Source organism: Lepidochelys kempii, chromosome 9 (assembly GCF_965140265.1).
Source record: "Lepidochelys kempii isolate rLepKem1 chromosome 9, rLepKem1.hap2, whole genome shotgun sequence".
NCBI lineage: Eukaryota > Metazoa > Chordata > Testudines > Cheloniidae > Lepidochelys > Lepidochelys kempii.
In genome coordinates, this window is record NC_133264.1 from 92,259,573 (window position 1) to 92,278,098 (window position 18,526).

Consider the following 18,526-nt stretch of genomic DNA (forward strand, 5'->3'; position numbering starts at 1 on the left):
GATTTTGCACATAATGTAGGAGAAAATAGTTTATTGAACAGCTGAAGTAAGAGGTGAATGATGAATAAATGTGTTGCTTAACAGTAAAATTTGACTATAAAACTGGAAAAAGCAACACAAAGTTAACATTTACCCCCAAGTCAGTGCAAAGGTTGTGATTATTTACACAATAATTTACATTAAGTCAAATCATGTAAGGTGTTATACATTCTATATAAAACAAAAGCCTTCAAGTCTTGCCTGAGGAGTGCAATGCTCCTGTGCCTCTGTAGTTACCGATAGTGTTCATGTCTGAATAGGAAATGATAGGTAAAGACATGCCAATACATACTACTATATGCCTAAATACATACAGCAAAAGAGGCCAAGTTAAGACATGAAAGACATCCTCTGTAATAGTCTATGCATTTCATACAGGCTTTTTAAAAAAAATACCTTTACATAATATTTATACTGTACAGAACTAGAATTTGAACACAATATATTACATTGCTAAAATGTTTGTATAAATACTATACAGCCAGGCACATAACCAATCCACTAGGAAGGTTCACATATTAGACAACCACCTACCTCCATGGACAAAAGAACATCATAACACTAGGAACGCAATACTTAGAATGCTTACATGAGGTGTAGTAAAATATGAATTTCAGTTACTGGAGGTCATGGTACAGAATATTAGAAGTTTTCAATGCCCAGTTCACTACAATTGATGTCCCCATCTGTGTATTGGAGTAATTTCTCTGGTAATGACTTTATAGGTACATTTTTTTAACAGATTGTTTCCACTTGTGAACCTTACTATAACTAGTGTTCCCACTTTGATTTGTTACCATGAGATTTTAAGTAAATATGGAAAGCTCTGAAAGAAATCATATTCTAAATTTCCAACATCAACATTACAAGCCACTAATTGACAAATACCTGTCCTTAAAGAAATTAGAACAAGGCATGAGATGAAATACATTTGGCTGTTGATTCCAAGTTCCAGTTTTGTTGTCAGTTGTCCACCATCTAAATTCATCTTAATCTGGCATGTCAATGCTTAACTTGGGAGGTGGAATGACATACTTTCCAGGACTCTGTGTAATGACCACTCCAGTCTTTTTTCGGAACATTGGTGCAATTTTTGGAGGTTCTGGAACAGGTGTTTCTTCCAGTTCTTCATTATCTTCATGATGGAGATCATAGGAAATATTTCCATATTCTCTCAAGAATGGGAAAAGTTCAAGTAGGAATTGACAGAAGTCTTTGCGAATTCCAAACCACCCTGGAAAACATAAATATTTATTAATAATAGTTTCAGTTTTACTCCAGAGGAAAATTGAACTTTAAAAATAAGTACTCTCTCATTTCATTTGATTTAATTATTCAGACCAAAATCTTTTATATAAATAGATATTGATAAGTTATGTTTATAGAAAGTTACTTACAATGTGTAATATACATAGTATACTCTAATAGCAATACAAATCAGGTTATGTTAGCTTGCAGCTATGCCAGCATATATCGAGATGCCATCAGATTTCACAAGCTAAGCAGCGTCAGATCAGCATGTGGATAGGAAGAACATAAGTGGAGCACCAAAACACTAACAAATAGTGCAGGTGACTCAGTAGATGGTACTCTTCCATTAATTAATACCACAGCATGGTGTACAAGGGTACTGTGCCTGCTAAAGCCACATCTTTCACATGAAACAAAGCCAACGTCCTGATGACTTGCCATTAAAGATCCCATGACGTTCTTCTCAAGAGAGGTTAAGCTTGGTGACCAGTTGCCATATTTCACCTCGGTAACTGCATTTCAGTTGTGGAATTAAGTACATTTGTTTGTTAAGCACTTTGGGGTCCATTTGGGATGAATGGGGTTATATCTCCTAACTCATATTCATAAAATAAGATATACAACCCAATGCTAGATCTACAGCATATAGCCTTCTTGTAGACTGAGCCAATTCTGTCCTCGGCTACACTGCAACTGCACTGTGGTCACAGCTACAAGTGAAGACTGACTTGGACCCTTCAATGCTCCACACTCTCCCTCTCAATTTTGGGATGGCAAATTTAGGATTAAGGGTCAAAAAAGAAATGAAATGAGATTGGTTAAAAGTGATATAGCTAGCAGAAATACAAAGTTAGAAGTCTGATGCTATTCAAAGTAACGATACCTCAGACAGAAGTCTAATTACATTAACTAGGTCTGGGAGAGCAACCTATGCTGGAGATGCTTGGATAAAACAAGCAGCTATAGACATTGAGAATGTACTAGCTGAAAAGAAATTAGTCAATATTTTCATGATCAAGTCCTCACAAGGTCCTCTTAATGCATATTAGTAGAGAATATGAAGCTAAGATATTCCTTATTATAGGGCTAAATAGGTTTAATTATTACTGGTGGTGCAAAAATATTATTTAAGCACTGACAGTTTCTAAGAATCAATACAAGAATTAATCAAACAGCAGCTGAATATGAAAAAAATACCTATGATCTAAGAATTGGTTAAAAAAAAGCCTTAGTGTACATTGCGATTAAAGAGACCAAAAACAAGAGAAGCCAGTTTACAATAATAAATATTAATACTAACTCTTTCAACTGAAAAGATCCCAAAGGGTTTTTATCGCCTATACATTCACTGCACCATTAAGTAAATGTACCCTTGTACTAGAAGTCACAACCAACTGATACACAGCATAGCAGTGTGTGGTTAACAGAAAAACAAAACATTGGCTAAGGACACCAGGACAAGCCCATCCTCTTACAATAAATGCTATGGGATCCTCAATGTGCGTATCAGGCAAACAAAACAAAAAAAAAAAAACCACACCACCACCCTCTAAACCCTAAAGAGCATGGAACTCAATTTACTGTGGAAGGATTAAGGGCGGAGTTGACCCTGTTGGTATTTGAAGTTGTGGTTCCAAGGGGTCAAAATCAAGCTCTTAGATGATTAACAATAACAGAAGATACTCAAAATAAGAGGTACATACACAACATGTGGCTCACAAGGAAAAACTGTTTTAAGCTGCAAAGCTCCTTCTGACTAAGCACACTGTGTTCATCCCTGTTTAATTTGATCGGTGTCCACTAGAAAAACCAAACAAAACAGACTGCTTTGATGGAAACGTAAGCCATACTTTCTACTCTACTGAAAATTTTGCATTGAAATTGTCTCAAATACTTCTTCTTCCTACCCTTTTGCCCAATCTCTCCCTCTTTTGGCGGGGGGGGGGGTTTGAGGGGAATATACATATAGGATGTGTTATTTCTGAAAAGGATTGATAAATAGGCTAAAGCCTGGATTAAATATTTGAATTCAACATGAGCTTTTTCCATCTAATACTGCATATTTCTAGATACTTACAATGATTTCCCCCTTTCTGTCCAAATGTTGTTGCCATTAAAGTTATCAAAGAAAGCCAAAGAGGGACAAAAATGGGTATATATGAGAATGCATTATGTCCATCCAGTCTGTGCACTAGTAGAATCTAATGAAAAAAGTTAAGCAAATGTCAGTTTGATTATAATACACATCCCTGATCTTAACACATTTACATGCAGGACCCCAATCCTGCAAGTTACTTTGCACAAGAATATCCCTCCACTCTGCAAAGTCCCACTGATCTCAACTTTAACAAGTTTCCAATGCTTGTGTGAATGATGATCTTTTTACTGAAGTAGCAAAAATTCCTATATTTTATTTTTAAATTTCTCTCCCTGCACCCCCAGCCCAATCCATGTTAAGAGTTAAGATTTTATTCTAAATAAGGAATAGTATCTATACTTTAAGAAGCCCCAAAAGAAGCAGCTGTAGGAAACAGATTTGATAATAAAATAATGGACCATCCAACTTAATTGAGAATCACACACACAAAAGATCACATTTTTGCTTACTTCAAATGTGAGTAATGGAACAACGATTGTCATCCAACTGATAGCCATTGTTATGTGTGTTCTCCTCTGCTCAGCAATAACGTCCATTGAACGCAAGAACAGGACAGACCAAACAATGTAATAGAGTACTACCAGACACAGAAAGGACATCAAGATCCACAGAGGAACACAAACAACCTGAAAAAGAAAGACAGTTGACTATTTTTCCTCCCAGTGATGAGTTACTCTGTATCAGTTTTTGTTTTTCAGAAAATAAAAAAGTAAACATATTAAACCTAAATAGCTGAAAGTAATTTGTTGTAAATCTATAATGCTTTGTAATTAAGATTATCTCTACAAGAAGAAAGCTTCATGAACCATGACCAATGCTAAGTACCATATCAACTTTGTTGGGTTACTAGATAAGCTTCTTAAACCTTTGTCTAGACTGGACCTTTAACACAATTAGCTGAAGCAATTTAAAACCACTTCAAACGAATTCAATTTCAGTAAAATTTAGCTAGACATTATAAATGGGGTCAGAGTGCTTAAACAGAGTTTTGAATATGTGTACAGTAGGTCCCTTTAGCTGAAAAATGTCTAAACAGGGTTCTTGTCTCCTTTTGAATTCACTCTTGAATCTAAAGCAAGAGGAGTAGACCAACTACCATACTACCAGGCTGTTAACTTTCTTTTTTGTATGCAATGTAGTTGTAGCCATGTCAGTCCCAGGATATGAGAGAGACACGGTGGGTGAGGTAATATCTTAACATTCCTTGCAATTTTATTGTTTTTTACATCTACTTACAAAAAAACCACTTTTTGGAATTTTAAATCTCAGTATATTTTTACATTAACTCTTCCTTGTAACTGGATTTGAAATAGTTTGTAGGAATACTGGCTAAACCAACCAATTATTTACCAGGCGATATTGTTTACATACAAAAGCATTCCCCTATCTCATCACCCATTAACTCCCTGCTTTGTCTTGTGTTCTCTGTGGCAGTTTTCCTTTCCTATCCAATTTCCTCACTAACTGATCAGAGATTAACTGGACTTTGTGGTATACTGTCTCACTCCCCCCTGCAGAATGACACAAGCACAGGTTTCCATAGTGAAAACAGCCATTCAGTGAATGATTGCTGAATAGGCAAATCAACAGAAATGAGATCATGGACTTGTTAATACCATGACAATAACATTTTAGACAGGTTTTCTACCTAAAAGAATAAAAATGAAACATCAGACTATAGTAGCCAGGTTTTCAGTGGATAGAGACCTAGGTCTCTGTGTAAATATGCACACAAGCTGAACATGAATTTCAGGCAGATAGATACCCATTTGTGTAAGCCATTTCTCAGGGTTGTTCTCCTCCCCCCCCTCCCCCCAAACGTATACAGAAACATCCATGGAATAGCATGAGTTGTGCGTGAAGCAGCACCTCTAGCCATTGAAAGTTTGGCACTAAAACTATATCTACTAACATACTTCAACAGCAAGACTTTAGTGCTGCTATAATAAGTTAATGCTTCCCAAGAAGTCTTAATTTCTACTTTTTTTGTAGTTTAGTGAGGCAATTTATTGAGTAGCAAGGGAAAGGAAGTCCCAGATCATGAATTCTATTCCATATCCTATCCATGCACACTTTATAAGTGGTAAACTACTTACCTTCATGGTATCTTAGTTTATCCTTCTGAAAAAAATATAGGTAAACACTTACCTTAAGGGGCTCAATAAAAGTTTAAGACACTTGACTAATATGGTGCTCTGATGCCTTTTGGCACTGGATACCAAAAATATAATTCTCATTTTTTACTTTGGACATATTGACATTATTACTTACTTGTTAAAAACCCACACTGCACTTACACTGATCATTTTTTAATTAAAAGCGTCAATGGGGTTAATGAATAGCTACAACTCGTTACTTCTAATTATACATTATAACTACGTGCTTCACTTTATTGTGCAATTTGGTAGCAAATAACTTACTTCACTTAAAAGCATTTTCGTTAGCAGGCCACCATATTCAATGTTTGCATGAAGACTTCAACATTTAGAAACAACCTTAAAATGGAGTAAATGGAATTTACGTACAAGCCATGGCCATCTGATGATCTCGTCTAGTCTGAGTGCAATAAATATGAACTGGAGAATATTGACAGAACACAAAATTTCCAACTACAAATAAAAAACAAAAATACATTAGAACCACTTCATAGCACTATAAAGTACACACAAGACACCCAAAAAGTTTGAAAGAACAACTTTATGACTCATGATACAGTTCTTTAACAATGAACACCACTTATATCTACACGAGATGTTATGAATGATTAGTCACGAGTTCCTTCATCCACCCAATCCAGTCCTTATTTCAATGATAAGTTAGTTACTGTTTTTTAAACTAACATTTCCTTTAGTAGTTGCACTGCAGCATTTAGCTAGTGCAAGGCATCCTCTGTGTGAATCTAACTAGGAGGAGACCAGTCGAGTTTCACGCTCCTGCATGAAATGCAAAAAGACAGTATGAATAGTAAAAAGTAGATTACATTTTTAGAAGTTAAAATTGGTAAGATGTATTAGTTCCACTGAGGACACATTTCCTTTATGTAGCAACAGAGGTTAAGTACTAGTTTTTTTGTTTGTTTGTTTTTTTAAATGAAAAGAGTGAAAGCCACTACGCTTTTCAAGTGTCCCATTAACCTCTACTTTGTGTCCCCAGTAGAAAAGTAAAAGCTGTACTTTAAAACTAACCCTAAATTATATTGAAAATGTGACACCTTTCTGATTAGCTCAAAAAGGACCAAATAATGAAATACCATCTGACTTGGCAGAATTCCATTTCCCAAAGTTCCAGGGCTAACCCCAAATAGGTAAGAGTTTGTTAAGGGATCAGAGAGAAATTTACTCTTTGAAAATGGCTAATTGAAGCCAGTGATTTTAAATACATTTTCTATTTTAAATGCCAATATCTAAGGGGATTTTGAGATATAAATATTTTCCAGAGGTCAGACAGTATGTGCTACTTCATACTGGCTCAGTTATCTTAGTGGGCATTCTGCATAATCTATGACCTCTAAGACATAAGTGTGACACTCTGCATCTTTAAGCAAAGAACCCAGTCTCCACTAGCCATACAAAGGTAACATTTTAATAAAATTTTTCAGACTGGATTTCAAGTAACTATGTACTGGAACTCCACAACTGAGTAGAAAAATAAGCGGACACAGGGCAAGAAGAAAAGTTACAGTATAGATTAATATAAGGGAAGGCTTGTTTTAGGATATAGACCTTGTCTTTTTGGTCTTTTCGTACTAGAAAAAGCTCATTCTATAGATAGTAACCGACCTGGATTACTCCAGCCTGAACTCAGGTCATGTAAAACTGTTAACTGTTGAACAAACGAACCCTTGATAGCAGCTGCACCATCAGGATGTCCTGATCCAACATCAAGGTCAAAAACCCCATCGTTAATAAGGCCTCTAAGACGGTATTGCGCTGTTATCCCTGGGGTAGCTTGGTTCGTTGATCAAATATATTGGATCATTTTGCCATTAGCACTTTGAATTGTAGGTCTAGGTTATAATTAGGTTAATATGCACCACTTGCCAAATTTGGAGATGCCAGAGTCAAATTTAAAGCATTCCTGAGTGCCTTCGATAAATAGGATTTTGAAAATCACTGAAGCAAATGATATATTAGAAAACTTCCCCAGCCCGCCATGCATACACAAGGGCTTATCGAGTAGTGGCCACCTGTGCCAAGGCATGATCCATTTCATAGTGGGATCAAGCAGACTGAAAATACTTTAAAATGAAGCAGCTATTCAACTAAATGACAGCTGAACAACTGCCTCAGTTACATTACGTCAACCAGCATAGTGCACATTTCTGCACTAGGACATGCTGGGTGTTAACAGTACACGAAAAGCCTGAGCTACAAGTAGTAAAACCCTCGAGAGGGACAATGAAAGACAAACCAAGACAGCGTGAGATTAAGGAGATAAAGTGGTGGAAAAGTAAACTGGGCAGTGGAGTTTTGTAACTTACTCTATTCGGGAGATAGCTGTGACCTTTTAGGGGTGAGTGGATTCCAATTTTTCTCCACCAATATTTATCAGCTGTGCACCCATCCTGCCAATCAAGTGGTAATCAAGCATCCAACAGAAGAGGACTACTTTTATGCAAATTTTATGTTAAGGTACACTAAAAATAGAATTCTACAGAATAAAGTTCTATTTGCAAATATTTTTAAATTTGCAGTTTTCAAGGGATCTAAAAATTAGTCCACCAGTTACCTAGAAAGTGACTTTCCTTTCTCTTATTTTTCCAGAAGATGGTAAATCCAGTATATCCTAACATTAAAATTGCTCAGTTGAGATAAGTAGTCAAGTCATCTAAAAAGGTAAAGAGCTTTTTGCACAGTCCCTATGGTATTAAAAAATAGTTATCGCCTTCTGAAAACAGTGCTGCAATAATTTCCTCAAACAGGCAATTCATTGTACAAAAGGTTCCCCCTCGCTGGTAATAGCTCACTTACCCAATCACTCTCGTTACAGTGTGTATGGTAACACCCATTGTTTCATGTTCTCTGTGTATATAAAATCTCCCAACTGTACTTTCGACGCATGCATCCGATGAAGTGAGCTGTAGCTCACAAAAGCTTATGCTCAGATAAATTTGTTAATCTCTAAGGTGCCACAAGTACTCCTTTTCTTTTTTCATTGAACTAAAAAGCTGAGTTTGTTGCGGACATGCTAGCCTGCATGCCACATCTCAATGTTCTCCATAAACTTAGTAAATGTAAGAATTGTGCTCTCATATTGCTAAAGAGCTTATTATGTGCAAAGTGTGAACAAGTTAACCTCTTACTCCTACAGACAGCACCAGTCAAGCAAAAGACTCTTCAGCCTTCACTAAGCTCCTATGAATTAATAAGTGATTTCAGCAGACAATACTGTCTAGGAGCACTTTATAACAGCACTAAATTCACTTCTGAGATGTACAAAAGTTAATCCATACTACAGAAACACTTTTGTAGTTCATTGTTAAAACAGATTCAATAATAATGACAAGTTTAGAACATGGATGTTGTAATTTAATATGTTCCTAGTAAAGAACAATTTAAGTAGAAAAAGTGAAGTGAGGATAATTTTTCATTTTCTGGTCTCTCAGTTTTGGTAAGCTACAGAATATGACAGATTGATACACTTCTTGGTAACACATGAACAATCAATATGGAATAAATTCTGCTGTTCAGATTCAACAATCCTAGTTCTTAGTACTATAAAAGCAAAGTCTCACCTCCAGAGATCTGTCATGTCGGAAGCCCCACACACAAGCTGCAACTGACACTGGAGATACAAAGAACAACGGCATGAAGACCAGAAGCCAGAAATGGGTTCCTCTTTCGATCCTGTCACATACCAGAACTTCGAACATCAGCAGTAGCAGATGAATGCCTACTGCAATTAACATAGCTTTGAACTCCACACAGGTTTCTCCTTCTGCTCTAAAGAGGGGTAAAGAAGGAATCAAAATCCATTGGCCTTAATTCAAAAAACAGTGTAAATTATGAAGCATCCTATCATGCAAATATCCCAAGACATTTTGAATATAACAGTTCAAAGTTCCTTGTAATAATCACTATCTCTTAAGTGCCATGTACACATTTGGTATTACATAAACAACAGGCACTCTTTGAGAAAGCAAATTTACAGAATTGGGGTGAAAAGTTAAAATTAAAAAAAAAAAACGAACATTTTTCACAAGGGGAAAATTTTCAACAAAAAAAAAAATATAAATTTTAAGAAAACCAAAATGGAATTTTTCAGCTTGCTCCCTGGATAGCACAGGAGCAGGACAGATTGGCAGGACAGCAGCAGGCCAACCTGCTATCTGGTTTCTGTTGAAACTATTGATGGATCAGACACATTCCCAGACAATGTTCAGATTCTGTGGAATCAGCATTTTCCAATAGAAAATTATTCCACCTGAAAATTTTTGACTATCTCTTTCTGTTTACAGGGAAAGAAAGAAAGAGGCCTTTTATATTTTTTTAACTAAGAACATTTCCGACTTCTCAGATGCACCTGCTGCTGGAAAGAGTGACTTCTAATTATGGGAACCTCAGAATTATGAACACCAGAGTTATGAACTCATTGGTCAAGCCCACACCTTATTTCGAACCAGAGTACGCAATTAGGTAGAAACAGAAACAAAAACAAAACAAAAGAAAAAAACAAAAAAGCAAATATAGTACAGTACTGTGTTAAACCTAAACTACTAAAAAAATAAAGCGAAAGTTTAAAAAAAAGATTTGACAAGGTGAGGAAACTGTTTCTGTGCTTGTTTCAAATTAAATTAAAAGCAGCATTTTTCTTCTGCATGATAAAGTTTCAAAGTCGTATTAAGTCTATGTTCAGTTGTAAAATTTTGAAAGAACCATAATGTTTTGCTCAGAGTTATGAACATTACAGAGTTACGAACAACCTCCATTCCCGAGGAGTTTGTAACTCTGAGGTTCTACTGTAATACACCAATAGCGTATATTTTTGGTCTCAATGAGGAGAGGGGATCCTATGAACTCCTGAACTTACTTAATACATTTCCACCATGAAAACAAAATATTAAATTATATGTCAAAACAAATTTTTCTTGAAGCAGACATGCAGATATAAATTGAATAGTATAATCTATAAGAATATGGATTTTATGTGCACAGTTATATGAATCACTTTTTATTTATTATACACATTTTTATGGAAAGTGATATCTACAAGTTATACTATACTACCTTAAAAGTTCTTAGTTTTATTTTTCTCTATAGTATATTCAAAGAAACATATCAAATGCATAAATATGGACTCTTATTCTTAATTGTATCTTGACAATCAATTTGGAAAACACGAGACAAGCGGAAAGATAGCTGCAACTCTGGCCTCAAGGTAATGAAATGGAGGTTTCTTCTTGTAAATTTGGTTCTGTTACTGGGAACATGATTATATGGTACACATACATATATGACATTAAACTATTTGTTGAGTGTTTGTCTTCATGAGAAACAACTAAAATGGTTTGCAAGTATCACCTGGGCCACAATTTAAAATGCTGCTTTTCATAGCATTAGAAAATGTTTAACATTCCTAATGAAAATAATTTTTGCTTATACTTAGATACTCTTCTACAGTCTTTCAAGGCTTATGTAAGTATTATTAATTATTTACATTATCCTAATAGTTCAGGGGAACCAGAAGGTAAAACTAACTAGTTTATCTTTATTGTCCAACACAAGTAAAGTGCAAACATCTGTTTTTAAAAAATAAGCATCCACTTTAAAATTCAATAGGTTTTAAAAATCGAAAGTATCATCAGGAACAGGGAGGAGATTTTATTAAAGCTATGATTTTTTTTCCATTTGCATACTGGCTGAATTATCCTAGGAATCTTATGTCGTGCCTTACACCTCAATCCTAAAACTGAGTTTGTGGATGAGCAGGATCTGCACAGAGCCACACTAAAGCCAATGGGCTCCAGCATATCCACTGGTAAGATCAGGACCACTCTGTATATATTTGAGTTTCTACCAATTTTTCTTTTAATAAATAGTAAATCTGGATAATTTTACTCTGACAGTTGAGGTTTGAAAAAACATTGAGCAAACTATTCTCTTCACACATATAACACCAAGGATATTAAACACAAGGAGTTCAAACACATTTAGGGCTGATCTAAACAGTTTTTATAACAATTAAGCATGCTGGTTTATAAAATGACCTAGTTAGTATGGTGCAACCTGCCCCTCCCAAGTGTGGATGTAATTCTACAAGTATAAAGATGCTTACATCAATATAGCTGATACAAAAACAAACTACACCAATATAAGCACCTTTATACCTGCATGACTCTGTCCACATTACATCAGCTTCAAAACTAGTATATCAAAATTGGTACAAAAACTGTGCAGACAAGCCTGTGAATTTTTAACTCATGTCTCCTAAATGAACTGTCAGTACAATATAAGGATAAAGAGTCCATACATACATAAAGCTATGTTTCCATGTATGTGTTACAGTGACTAATTTTAAACAGCATCAGACAGGTTTTATTGATTTCCATATAACTTCTTATATAGTTATCAAAAGCATACTTATAGATTTTGATTCACTATGAAAAAGTTAAACATTTCTTCCCTCATTGAAAACAAGTGTCCTAATCTTACCGATATTGTGGGTTTCGTGCCCATACTCCTGTTCCCACTGAGGCACCAACAATTACCATTAGCTTCCACAGCCATATTGGAGCAAAGACAGCCCAATAACTCCACTGAATTTTGTCATCCAGACGGAGAGAGAGCAGAACAGAGAACAGCAGCAGACATGCATAGATAAGAAATTTGCTATGAAAAAAGAAAAATACAACTTAGAAGCTCAGCAAATTGTTTTACATACTTTCAGAAAACAAAGGAAACTCAGTTCAGTCAGTGCCTTGTCTGTCTGCACTGTACACAGAAATTTTGAATCAGGCCATTACTTAATACAACAGAAAATGTATGGCTGTTGAATTTCTTTGGGCAGATTTAATCAATTCTGAAGAGGTGCTTTAAGTATTATATTTATGATGAAATATTCTTATATACACCTCTCTCATCTATAAAATAATTACTTCAAGTGAACACATCAAAAGCATTCTTACAAGACAAGCGTACAGAATATGAATGGACTTTTTAAAATACTTCCCCTCCCACAATACTGCTCCTGTTTAATCTCATTAAGTACACAACTTGGTTAAATTTTACAAGCAGTATGTTCCCGGTAAGTACATTTTGCAAAACAAATCAAGTAATAAATGTAATCCATGTATTCATTATGGTTATTTTTAATTTTAATAAATCATCTAGAGTGTCAAAAACTAACTACAATAAAAATGAGTTTAGTTTCCTAATTAGGTATTCCTTATTTTACAAAAGACAAAGGATTTTTAGACTTGGTTTTGTAAAATTTATCAAATTTATTACTGAAAATTTAAATTTTGCTTTTTCTAGAAGATAATTTGATATGCAAAAGTTACTGTCTCAATGGTTTTAAAGATTAAAATGTATGTATAATAAAGGAAATTTCACCTAAAAGTTGTTTTTAAGTACTTAAACCACTACATTTTATAAACTAGTTAATAATCTAAAACTGTTCTCATCCACTCACAATGCACTCATTCAACAATAAATACAGTGACCTGTCACCATACCACCAGAGTGGTCCATGCTCTGGTACCGGCTCAACATCCTGGTCCCGGCCCTGAGTTTCCTGGCCAACCTCCAGACAGCGATTCTGGAGTTCTTTTGGCCAGGAGTGCACTGGGTCTCTGCAGGGGTCCTCCACCTGCCCTTGGAGGAGGGAGGCCAGGGCCTGAAGTGCCTATGCACTCAGGTCCAGGTCTTCCACCTTCAGGCCCTCCAGAGGCTCCTTTACGGCACAGGTAGTGTGGCATGGAGAGTGCTGGCGCACGCCTTCCTGCACCGCTTCCGAGGGCTCCGATACGACTGGCAGCTCCTTTATCTCCATCCGAGAGGTCTTCCGCGAGACCACCCTGGGCTGCCAGTCTTCTACCAGGACCTCCTCAGGACCTGGAAACTGTTCACAGCGACCAGGTCCGTGACGGCCACCGAGGGGGCAGATCTCCTCGAGGAGCCCCTGCTACACAACCCCCAGCTCCGTGTACAGATGGCGGAGTCCTGCTCGGTGCGCCAGAGGTTGGTCCTGGCAGAAGTCACCAGAGTCGGAGATCACCTGGACTACAACCGGGGAGACTGGCTGGATCCCCTGACGCTTGCTTGGTGCATGGGGTTCTCCAGACCTCATACTCCCCGGCGCGTAGTTCAGGAGGTGAGGGCCGCTTTACCACCCGCTGCTCGGGCCTATCTTGACTGGGTCCTGTGAGAGGGCATGCTCTGCCCATCTTCCACCCTAGGCCCTCCGGACCTTTTCATAGGGCCCCCGTCCCATGGATGCAACCACCCCCGCCCCTTCACTGTGAGCCGGCTGCACAACTTGCAGCCGGTTCATTTCCAGACTGCACCAAGGAAACATCTATACACGCTCGTGCTCCACACCCTTCACTTCCTCACCCTCACGTCCCGCCCCGACACAAAGTGGCAGGACCTCCTGCCACCTTTAGAGAGTGAGGAACCCCAGTGGGCCAGCCTATATTCCACCTTAGTCCCGAGGCCCGCCGGGGATATCAGGTGGTGGCTCCTTCACAGGGCTGTGAGCACGGGGGTGTATTTGACGTGGTTTACCCCTGTCCCGGACACCTGCCCCTTCTGCGGCGAGGGAGACCCTGGCACACGTTTACTTGGATTGCGCCAGGTTGCAGCCCCTATTCAGGCTCCCCACAGATATTTTATTATGCTTCTGGTTACACTTCTCCCCTCACCTCCTTATCTATGCACTCCCTATCCGTGGCCCCACAAAGCCACGGGACCTCCTGGTCAGCCTCCTCCTGGCCCTGGCTAAGATGACCATCTGTAAAACCAGGGAGAGGAGGTTGGCCGACGGAGACTCCTGTGACTGTGGGGCCTATTTCCGATCCCCCGTCCATTCACGCATCCGGGCAGAGTTCCTCTGGGCAGCGTCCACTGACTCCCTTGATGCCTTCAAGGAGCAGTGGGCTCTGTCCAGGGTTCTCTGCTCGGTGTCCCTGTCAGATTCCCTTTGTTTGACCCTTTGACCAACTCCTGTTCCTGTTATTTTATTAGTTGTCCCCTGAAATCACTTGGCTTCCAGGTCCTGTGGGATCCAGGTCCTTAGGCTGGGGGAAGGAGCCTTTAGCAGTGGGTGGGCAGATCCACTTCGTGGATCCCAATAGGACCATACCACCAGAAGTTAGATAAAATTACATATGCAAAAAACATTTGCTACTACAGAACAAAAATAATTTGCACTCTTGAGCACCTTCATCTGAGGATCTCAGAGTGCTCTACACACGTGTAATTAAGCTTCAACACCACCTCTCTGTGGGAGATAATTATACATAGTTTATAGATTGGTAAAGTGAGAAACCGAGAGGTTAAGTGATTTGCCCAAGGCCACCCAGTAAATCAGAATCTGAATCAAGAATACAATCCCTAGTCCCATAATACAAGCAGTAAGCACTCTCCTTTTTTCCATAAAATCCTAACAGAACATTCACAAGATCAGCATCTCCAGTTTAAATACAAGCCTCTATTCAGCACAGGTGTCTCAGCTCTGAAAGTTAATAAAATTTCTCTTCTTCTCTTCATTCTTTTTGAAATGGCAGACATGATTCAGCTTTTAGCATCCTTGCACCAATACATTTCCTGAAACATTCATTATTCTGTACAGTTTGTACAACCAAATGCAGTTACTTACAATTATTATGGCGATTAGTTAAGGCCCATTAGTGGAAATGCTTCATGAACTCTGTGCTCTGGGATTCTTTCATCCCCCTGACCGTCCCCCACACCTTACAACTGTGTGAGCACTTTCTACATTTTCTTAAGACATCTTATAATGGTTAATCGTGACATACAGATCAGATGTGACATATTCTACTCACTCTCCCAGCTCCTTTAACCATTACACGTGTTTGTATTCTCTTGGCCTCAGAGAGCAATGAATGGAGCTGCACAGATTTCCCTGCTACAGCCTTGCCACACTCTACAGAGCCAGAGGTCCAGAGTCAGGAATACAGCAACTACACCCTTTTCTTCCAATGGACTCCCATTTTGGCCTCATCTAGATTAGGATTTAAAGGTGTAATGCTAACACATTTTCAATCTAGCATACACAAGGCACACTGCCCTTAAAATGTGATAAAATCTTAAAGATGCGGGGGGCACTACATTCATTTTCTATCTTAAAGCATCACATCAGACAGAGGCTGGAATTTAAAAGAACACTAAATCTGAAATTTAGTCACAATTTTTTAAGACTGAGTTTTAAAGCAGTTTCAGGTACTAGGTCTACAAGATTGTGGTTTTACAAATACATATTCCTATTTTTTAAAGTGTCACTCTTCCTTCAAATCAGGACTGGATGTTTTAAATGGAAGACATGCTTTAGTCACACACAAATGATTGGGCTCAACACAAAGGTAACTGAGTGAAATTCTACGGCCAGTGTATATAGAAGACAGACCAGATGATTTACTGATCTCTTCTTCTGTCCTTACAATTTAAATCCCCTATTGCTGTGAGAAAGACCCACGGAAACAAAAGGAGGAAGTGACCGACCGATACAAGAGGGGAAAAAAACAGTGAAACTGCCTGTGCATTGACAGACAAGGTGGGTGAAGTAATATATTTTATTGGACCAACTTGATGGTGAGCCACACATAGCTGTTCTTCAGGTCTGGGAAAGGAACTCGCAGCATCACAGCAAAATGCAAGGTGGAACAGATTATTTAGCGTAAGTAGTTAGCACATAATGTAAGAAACCATTCAAGGTACAGGTTTCAGAGTGGCAGCTGTGTTAGTCTTTATCAGCAAAAACAACGAGAGACTAACAAATGTATTTGGGCATAAACTTTTGTGGGCTAAAACCCACTTCATCAGATGGATGGAGTGTAAAATACAGTAGGAAGATTGCACATACACACAGAACATGAAAAGATGGGGGTTGCCTTACCAACTGTGACCAGACAAATCAATTAAAGTGGGCTATCATCAACAGGTACAGTGGCCCGTTAACACCTCTGCAGTCATAGCCTCCCTGTAAAACTAGGGAGTTACAGATTGTTGTACTAAGCCATAAATCCAGAATCCCTGTTCAATCCATGATTTTTAGTGTCGAACAGACTAATGAACTTAATTAAGCTCATCTTTTGTCAATATTTTGTATAGAAAAGGCTAAACTGAAACAAAGTAAAATTCACACTGAATTTTAAGTATCTTTAACTTTGGTTATTAAGATACTAGGATTGTAACTAGAAAATAAGCAAAGTTATTTCAGAGAATGACATTATGCATAAAAAAAGTAAACTGAGTAGGACTGGTTTGAATCTTGAAAGTGCTAGAAAACAGTGCTCATGAAACATTTATGCCAGCAGCAGAACTCAGTTCTGCAAAATGTGTTTTTTACATAAATCCACACGGACCTATGCTACGAAACTATGCCAGAATGCTAGGGCAGCTCTCAAGCATGGTTTTGGATTAACAATAAATAACTTGTTTTTATACAGCACTTTTCTTTCCAAAAGAACCTGAAGAGCTTTACAAGTTTATACCAAAGGACCATTTCATTCACCCATGAAAAGCATAGTTAGTTATTTTTAAAGCAATCAATGTCCCATTCATGCAAGATGCTGTACACTGCCCAACTCTATCCTAAAAAGCTTAAAGGAAGCTTTTTAATGGTGAACAGCAACACTACACAACAGATTAGCACACACATAGTAAAGAATATTGTACCTAAATGAAACAACGGGTGGGAAGAAGGTTAGAACTGGGCCCTTACACAAGCCCTCTTTTCCACCAGGTCTTCCCTCTTTGCACACTCCTGACTTGTACTTGTTCCATGCTGCCCCTTGGTATAGCCTTGCTAACTAGAACACATCAAGCACCCTCTATTTCTTCCTTCAAGCTTTCTGGGCAGTAGTATCTCCAATGAACACAACTCACTAGGTTTGTACTGTACACATCCAGGTGCTGAATAACTGGGGCAGGGGCTGCGTTTTCTCGGGCACACCCCGCCCTCCCCTACCCCTGGCACTCCCGCTGACATGCCTTCAAGCGGTCAGAGCGATCGCCTGCGTCCTCAGCCAGGCTACACCACGAAACCGCGCCAGCCGTGGCCACGCTCAGAAACCCTGGCCCCGGCAGCACCTGCGACCGCACACGGCTCTGCCCGTAGCAGACGGAGCCGTGTTACGTGCCCTGTTGTGGTAGCCGTCTGGGTCCCAGGACGTTAGAGAGACAAGGTGGGTGAGGTCCTGTCTTTCCTCGGACCAACTTCTGTTGACGAGACAAGGCTCTGGAGCCGCACAGAGCGCTTGGCCGGGTCTGGGAAAGGTCCTAGGCTTGCCAAGGGTCGCAGGTGTTGTGTTGCCACCCTCCGTGGCCGGGCACCAGGCGTGAAGGGAAAGCTCCGGCGAGATGGGAGCAGCTCCCTGGACAGGGGGCCGGGAGGGTGGGGGGATAAACAGAGACGGGAGAGCCCGGATTTAAGCCAGGCCCCCTGAGCCCTGGCCGGGGTACGGTGGCCTGACAGCTCCACATGGGCCCTTCCAACAGACTCCAAAAGGAAGCCCCCGGCCCGGTCCGGCTAGGCCGGCGGCGGCGCAGGGCCCGGACTCACCTCGGATTGAAATCCTGGAATAACCCGCGCAGGTTCATGGCGCCCCGACCTTCCGCCTCTCACTACACGGGACGCATGGCGCAAGCCCCGCAGTGCCCGGCCCCGGCCCCGGCCCCGGCGCTGCTACTGCCGCCGCCGAAGGAGCCCGTTTACCGACTTCTCCCTCCCCTCACAGCCCTCATCCGAGCCGGAGCGCTACGCGCAGCGCGCATGCGCATTTCTTCGGCGCATGCGCAGCAAGGCCGGGAAACCGCGGTCCCATTTCGCCTATCTTCCCCGACGAAAGGAAGACAAGCCCCCCCTCTCCTGATAACCACAGGGTAGCGCGCATGCTCA

At 39.4% G+C, this 18,526-nt stretch overlaps 2 protein-coding genes across 2 annotated transcripts in view; one reads left to right on the forward strand and one right to left on the reverse strand.

Moving 5' to 3' along the window:
• Positions 1-16: 16 nt before the first annotated feature.
• Positions 17-18,427, reverse strand: TMEM185A (transmembrane protein 185A). Its single transcript, XM_073358385.1, has 7 exons — positions 18,191-18,427; positions 12,100-12,276; positions 9,183-9,390; positions 5,974-6,057; positions 3,898-4,074; positions 3,368-3,491; positions 17-1,273 (listed from the first exon to the last, which is right to left on the reverse strand). The coding sequence occupies exons 1-7, from the start codon at positions 18,226-18,228 to the stop codon at positions 1,029-1,031; spliced, it is 1,053 nt and encodes a 350-aa protein (XP_073214486.1). The 5' UTR covers positions 18,229-18,427; the 3' UTR covers positions 17-1,028.
• IDS (iduronate 2-sulfatase) overlaps positions 17,680-18,526 on the forward strand; it is a 47,266-nt gene continuing 46,419 nt past the window's right edge. Inside the window, exon 1 of the mRNA XM_073358379.1 lies at positions 17,680-17,813. The gene's annotated coding sequence lies outside the window, so the exon portion shown is untranslated. The remainder of the gene's footprint in view (positions 17,814-18,526) is intronic.